Here is an 8,053-nt window from a genome sequence, read left to right as displayed (position 1 = left end):
AAATTACCCTTACTAATTTTTTTTTAAAAAAAAAATACTAAAATTTAATTTTCTTTCAAATTTTTAAGAGTATTTTTGTCTTATTGAAAATTCTATAAAGGTAATTTCATCATTTTACTAGCATTGGAGGTACATTGTCATTGTTTTGGTAGTTTATGGGGTAAATTGTTGCAATTGATAGTTTAGGGGGTAGATTGTCATTTGGGTGGTAATTTAAAGGGGTTAAGTGAACTTTATCTTATTTTTATTTTACAACTATTTTACATTAATGCTAATTAATGTGGTAGTTTCAACCAATTTTTAGATTGGTCTTGGTTAAAAAAATAGAAAACAAAAATCCAAAGTTGGTTGGGAAATGTATCTAGTACATTACTTATTGAGTATTGGAATTTTCTCATTATTCTTCCTATGTATTTAAACTAGATATGAAGGTTCAAAAGAGGATTGTTGAACTTTTGCATTGTTTCTCAAGCCAATTCACTACAGAAAGCATAACTATGTTTCTCAATAAGGGAGAAACATTGATGCGATGCTATTTCTCATGGGATATAGATTCCTAGCAATTAATAAATGTGAGAACTTTTATGGGGTCTTTTGCCCAAACAAATAAGCAGGTTGCCCAAAACTTGTTTAAAAAGATAAACCTTATAAAAATTACCTCACATTTGTCGTACGAATTGTTACCGATCCAAACACAAAATTGTTTTGAATCTCTATTCAATCCTACCTCCTACGTACAAGACATTGCTTGGATTTTTTTTTTTTCCTAAGCAAATATGGGAAAACAGGGAAGGGGAACATTGCTTGGATTTAAACAGTGGCGTAAGTGTGACATTAATGTCCATCGAGTCACTCCACTAGTTTTTTCTATTGATTGTGGTTGCTAGTCGTTTTCAGTGAATGGTAAGAGTAGAGAACAAAATATAAATATTTACAAATAACAATAAATGATATTCCAAATTGTTTGAGAATTGTATGTTCCTCACGAATTTCTTTTACTTTTGCAATACTTTTGCAATTTTTTTTTTTTTTTTTTTTTTTTATAACGTAGGAGAACATTACTCAGATTAATTGCACATCGCAAATGCATATTGTACAACAATCCTCACCGTTAATCAAACTCCTACGGGTAATTGACCCCACCCGTCAGAACCAATTACCAGATAATCCAGGAGCTTTTAAACTTTAAAAATTCTCAATTTAGTATATAAAACTTCTAGTTTTTTGCAATGTGACCACTCCGTTAAATTTTTCCATTAAATCCTAAGAAAAGGTGTCAAAATGACCAAAATACCCCCTTTTTAAAAAAGAAAAAAATTGCAAACATTCAAGCATTAGTCAATATTTATTGCAAAAATACCAACACTTGAATCCTTTCAATTTTTTATTAAAAAAAAAAACAGGAATATTTTGGAAATATTAACAAGCTTTAACGGAAAAACTTAATGAATGAGTGACATTGCAAAAAATTAAAAGTTTGATACATTAAATTGAGGGTTTTTAAACTTTAGTGAAATGATTACAAAAGTGATGAAAGTTCAAAGTGAGTGAAGTTTTCCCTCTTCTTTTTTTCATATGTTGTTTTATGTACTAATCTTGGAGCTTCTAAGATGGCCTCAATGAATAGAACCAAGCATGTGGTAGATGCCTTCTTAGGTGTACAAATGAGATGGGGCGGCACATCCATAGAGCAACATGCCATAACAACATATATGTAATTCAGATGGCTCAACACAACATGTTCTTTTTTCTTAAGCGCCGTAAATGGGTGCCCAAAAAAAAAAAAAAAAAAAAAACATTCAAAGAGCAAACAAGTAAAGAAGAACGCTTGAGTCAAGTTCAGAATATAGTTCAATTTTCAAATTTGTGCTCAACTTCTACTGGATATGTCACAAGCCCGTTGTCTGTCAATATATAGAACGCGTCCGTTTCTGATATCTGTCACAAGTCGAACAATAGCTACAAACGCCCAACACTACACATTTTTTTATCAATTGTAGCCCAGATGGATAATCTCTCCCTGGCCAACTAAAACCCCAAAAACTATGCTAATAATAATCAATCCAAGCAAATAATTGATCAGGGTTTCCACATGCCAAATGCAGGTGCAAATTGATTACTACTGCACATAAAAAATAAGCAATTTTTTTTTTAAAAAAAAAAAGGACTTTGATGTAAGCAAGGAATATGTATGGATTGAGACCCTCGAATGTTGCTGCATATAATACAAGGAGAATTATCTACTGAATATGAGCAGATGGGCTTACACTAAAACAGGTGGCCAGACAGTATAAGAGGCTCCAATTCTTCCTTCATCTTTATGGAGCTTCTTAGTAAGATCCCATTCAAGAATGAAACAGCCTCCACAATATGTTTTCCTTTGTTCAACATGATGCAACTTGCCCTGCATACCAAATCATAAACCCTTTAATCCCATTCAGAATTTAAATTTATGTGCATTTTTACCCGGCAAAAAGGATGGGGGGAAAGAAAACAAAACACACATGCATGCACATGCGCATATACGCAAACAAAAAAAGGGGTTAAAAGAATATCGTGGACAAATGCTATGAGAGAATTATAGTAATTATTGCCCAGCATTGGATAAGGAGTAGCGCATATACGCAAACAAAACAAGGGGTTAAAAGAATATCGTGGACAACTGCTATGAGAGAATTATAGTAATTATTGCCCAGCATTGGATAAGGAGTAGGATTCATATAGGGTATTGAAAATGATAGTTTGACATAGCAATATAGGCTCTGGGACCAACAAAAATGAATTTCATCACCAAAACCAAGCAATGGACTTGAAGAACAGTAGTAATCTCTAGGAAGTTATCAATGTTATCATCTAAAGGCTAACATGGAAATTCAAAGTTTAGCTGTATATGTGACAAACAACAATATCTGCAAGCACCTAGCAATCACAAAGAAGAAATTAATAATACAGTTAATACTCATGCAACTTTAGAGCAAATGGACTGGTAAATGAAATAGTAAGTCACACTTGCCTCCTTCCATTGGCCACATCGGTTATCTCAGCTCTGGCAGGCACACCAGACTTGACAAATGACTCCAGGACTTGACTTGTCCAAATAACCAGAATGTGCGCAGCGCCACAAACAGATAGAATTTCCTCTTGCATATCAGCCAACTTTTCCCACCCACACTCAACCGCAAGATCTCCTCTAGCAATCATCACCCCTAGAGGAATGGGAGACTTCATTGCCTCCAACAGCATGAGAGGCAATTTCTCAAATGCACTCTTTGTCTCAATCTTGAGAACAATTCCTAGGTTCCGAAGCTTCCGCTTCTCCAATTCTTGGTGGAGCATGACAATATCATGAACATCTCGGACAAATGAAACCCCAACCATGTCAGCATGAGCAGCAACAAAATCAAGATCCATAAGATCCTTGGAAGTGAGGCCTTCAACCCATACATTGCTCTCTGGAAAGTTGATGGATTTCTCATATCCAAGCTTAGCATCTCTTGGACCAGCATGAGTGATTGAGACAAGAATCTCGGAGATACTAGTTCCCTGGATTACTCCCCAAATCTTTCCATCATCAAAAGCAATGGGATCTTCAATTTTGACAGAATCAAATAGAAAGCCAGAAGAACAACCTATTCTATGAGCACCACATGTTGGCCCAGGCAATTCATCCTGTTCACATAAGCTCTCTCTGGATATTACTAGTAAGTCTCCAACTCTCAATCTTATAAGCGGATCTATGGCAGAGACATCCACTACTCGTCCAATATGGAACTTCCCATTTTTTCTCTTAACATGCAATTTAGTTCCAGATTCAACATAAGCAGTCCTAGTACACTCAGCAACATACCCAGTGCCAGAAAAGACATCAAACCTCTAAGAAATCTTAAGCATCCGTTTCCTTCCCCTAACATCATGGAATCCCACAGTATCACCTACCCGGAGCATGCTCAGAAATTTTTGGTTATCTATGAAGAGAACTGCATCAGGAGTTAAATGAGCAGGAGGAATGCCTTTATGACACAGCCACACTTGAGCAGGGACGCTCATATTTCCGGTAGCATTTTTGTTGGGAGATATCTTTACCATACATGGACCAGGCATCAGTTTGCCTGTTCAGAGCTTAGGTCCAACTTAATCCATGAGAATTTGGCTGGTTTCTCCAGCTTTTGAGAGCTTTTTTTCACCCTTCTGATTATCTCTCTCCAAACACTTGGGTTTCCATGTGCGCAATTAATCCATATAATAGAGGTCCCCGTCTTGATAAGGTTGGTTATAAGTGTATCACTCTCAATAGCTTCTTGGCCAACTGTTACCATTATATGAGTATTTATGTCATCTTGTAGTGGACCCAATAATAACTCGCTATTAGACAATGCCTTCTTCTTCATTGTACGTATTGTGACTTCTCGTTCTTTTGTTGGTCCAGTCTTTTTTGAGAGTCGATCCCTGGAGCAGTATTCTCTTTGATCTTCTCGGTGTTAGATTTCAAATTTTCTAGCAATTGGATCCCTGCAGTAAGACTTGCAAGAACATTAGAATTGATAGTCTCCAAATTGAAAAGACCAACAGAAGAGAGATCTTCTTGGAGCTTCTCTAGATCAAGACATTTCAGTGCCAGGTAATGTATTAAATTTGTTGCACTGACCAAGTAATTTCTGCGAGGTAAAAAAAAAATGCATATTTAGAATGTACTTACAAAACAAGAAACTTGAAGTATACAGGAAATATGTATGTCAAGAAAGAGTAAACAGGAGCTGATTTTTAAAAGAAAAAGATATAGCCTATTTGCTCTGTGAACATTTTCCCCTGTTCTGCAATGTATTGCCTCACACAGTAAATTAATTTGACCAAATTGCAAAAACAGATGCTGAAGTTATTAGGATGATCAAGAAATCAACGAACCTCTTGTTCAGACCGATAAATAACATTTAAACCATCAATGTAGTTGCTTAAATTATTTAGTTACAGGAGTGATAAATGGTACGGGATGAGGATACTTGTAGTCCACAAATGGTTGAATTTGGGCCACAGCACATCCATGTAAAGGACCATTAGTCTAATAATACAGATGCAAACGCATGTAATATAGAACTAGATTAAAAAGTCGAAAAGTAGAAAATCTTGAGTCTACCTGAAAAAAAAAAAAAAAAAAAAAAAAAAAAAAAAAGAAGAAACTTTCGCGTATTAAATTCCAATGAAAAGTTCCAGTAAGGTACATCTTCAATGGTTTACGAGAGTGGAGACATATTGTAGGGTCAGTTGTTTTGGTGTCCCCAGACAAAATTTTACTCCAGACTCTTTTTTGAAAAAAAAAAAAAAAAAAAAATGCTAACAAAAAATGCTAGATGTACCTATGGCATAGTTCAAGCCGGGAAGCATTGCATTGTTCTGATGCTAATACATGTAAGTGAACTGCCTTTAGCTTGTCAAGAAGGGATCCTCGGTTTCCTGGGTGCTTAGAACTTGGATAAAAGTAGGCTTGTGAGCTTAAACTAGAGGCAAGAGCTACCACATCTGGATCCTTGGAATGCTCATTGTGATCATCAGCGAAAGCATATGAACTGCCCCTATCTGCTTTATTCTTTTCATTTGGAACAGAAAAACCTAAAGTCCTTGGCCTTTGATTTCTCCCTTGTGTGGCTAATATTTGAACATTATGAGCTGGCTGTTTCACATGAAATCCACATGGTAGATGTTTGAGCTCCCCCCTTACGTTGGAGGGTGTAGATTGTATGAGATTAGCTGTTTGAATGGCCTGCAAAGCAGAAGATTCACTGAGAACTTCACTGCTTTTGAAATCCATAAAATTCAAATGACACATGAATGTTACACTACCTGAACACATTGAAGGGAGGAAACAAGTTCAAATAAAGGTACAGGCTAAAGCATTCAATAACACCATTTACATCACTTCCAGAAAGGTGACAATTGGCTAAAGCATTCAATAACACCATTTACATCACTTCCAGAAAGGTGATAATTGGCTAAAGGTACAAGTAATACTGAAATATCCATCAAAAGCATCAACATCCCATACCACTTGATTTTGCTGATAAACATATCACCATCCAGTAATCACCAATTCCAACATTACTATCTAATATCTACCTCTCAACCGTTCAAGTAGTCATTTTTTCATGAATGCGTTATCATAGACTGGAAGAAAAATAAATAGCCTTCATATAGGTGGTCAGGTTGAAATCTAACAAACTTATATTCATGGTTCGCTTAAATCATCCTATCTGCAATATTTTGTGTCTAACTATATGAACATGGTTATGTAAACAAAAACATACAAATACGTCAACAGATTATGTACATATACGGCAATAAATTATGGATGTTGAATTGCATTGAGGGCAAAGGGGCAAATTACATGGTTTGGGATAGTCACCTGGTTAGCAACCACACAAACTGAAAGTGCACCCAGCGTCGTCATTATTGGCCAAAATCAGCGAACATGCAGATTATGGACCTGCCAAGACCACCTAACACAAACAAATTAACCTGCTTTCATACCCTTGAGAATTCGCAATAATCAAGAGAGAATTCGCAATACATTCCTCGAAATCAAAAGAAAATCCTTCGTTTTTTGAGACAGAAAGAAACAGAAAATGGTACCTTTGGAGCATTCCAGACAGAAACCAGAAAGTCCGCGGAGCTGCGCCTGTTTCTCGAGAAACTGCAAGGGAAAATGATACGAGGCAGCGGGCATGGAGAGGGGGGACTGTGGAGTGAGCGTGGCAGTCTGCCAGATTCGGTCAAGAGTCAATACGTGGCATAATCTACAACTTTTTTGTTGATTTAAACTTTTATTTAAAATAAATAAAAATAAAAAATAAAAAATAAAAACTGGAAGTACAATTACCTATGGGACGGTCTAATTTTCGCATCGTGTGGTGCGTGAGTTGTGATTACCAAGAAATATAATTAGAGAAAATAACTTTTTTTATACAAGTAATTAGAGAAAATAATTTTTTTTTCTTTTTTTTTTCTTTTAAATCACGAACTTAGTTGTATGATTAATTGCTAGAAACAATTTGGAAGAGGAAAAACATGACAAATTATGGTTTATATGCGAGGGTTTTAAAATCAATGGATTTGAATAATAATTATTATATAAAATGCTCTATGTGGATATCAATTATATATTTTATTTTTGGAGTTATAATAGAGAGAAAAGAGAGGTATATTTCAACAAATCATTTATGTTATTAACTTAACATTTTACGCAATCATTTTAAATAATTTAGTAAGTATTTTTAAAATGAAAACAGATAAATACTATCTCAAACTAATACCTAATTTGCAATATTTCTCTCAAACTAAAGAATGTATCAATCCCTCAAACCAACAAAATTTTGACCATTTTGTCTCGCTAAAAGACAAAAATATCCTTAATAAATTTTAATAAGACAAAAAGACAACTAAAAATCCAAGAAAGAAATAAAATAAAAAAAGAAAAAAGAGCCATGATAGCAGGTTCGTGGAATTGGTCTTCCCCATTTTTTTTTTTTTTTTTGAAATTTTATTTATTTTTGTTTAATGTTACTTTTTATAACACCATATATACCGTGAAATACTATAATGCTATAAAATCTAACATGTACCATGAAGTAATTTCTAAAATGGAGAGGATTATATTCCGTTCAACACGGGATTAACCATTACAATCATAGGAAATAAATCCACGGAGAAGACACAATTTTGAGTAGTTAATCATTGTTTTCATGTTATTTTTCCAGGCCGAAGGTAAACCAAAACATTACTGTCTCCGTCTCCATTTTCCACATCCTGCCAAAAAGGCATTGATATTATAAAATCTCCACCTTGACGTCGCCATTTAGAGGTAATACCGAGGTAAAATGGTAGAACATATCTATGCATGCATACACCAAGATGCTCGTGAAGAGATTATTGCACCGGAAATTATTGAACTTCTTCTGTTTTTGTAAACTGGAAATTGATATATATTTGCTGGAGATACATGGCAAACATGATAAGAGGGGTTCGAGTTCTAACATTTCACTGTGAGGCCTTGGAACCCATAATC

At 35.0% G+C, this 8,053-nt stretch overlaps 1 protein-coding gene across 1 annotated transcript; it reads right to left on the bottom strand.

Moving 5' to 3' along the window:
- Positions 1–2,173: 2,173 nt before the first annotated feature.
- Positions 2,174–6,714, bottom strand: LOC132181161 (pyruvate kinase family protein). The gene is given in 7 exon segments (XM_088513618.1): positions 2,174–2,404; positions 3,014–4,151; positions 4,154–4,402; positions 4,405–4,655; positions 5,352–5,755; positions 6,395–6,488; positions 6,622–6,714. Coding segments are annotated over 6 exon segments (2,223 nt in total). The 5' UTR covers positions 6,440–6,488; positions 6,622–6,714; the 3' UTR covers positions 2,174–2,268.
- Between the last annotated feature and the right edge of the window lie 1,339 nt (positions 6,715–8,053).

The sequence above is a fragment of the Corylus avellana genome, chromosome 2 (genome assembly GCF_965113065.1).
Source record: "Corylus avellana chromosome 2, dhCorAvel1.hap1.2, whole genome shotgun sequence".
NCBI lineage: Eukaryota > Viridiplantae > Streptophyta > Magnoliopsida > Fagales > Betulaceae > Corylus > Corylus avellana.
This window is presented reverse-complemented; position numbering and strand designations above follow the sequence as displayed.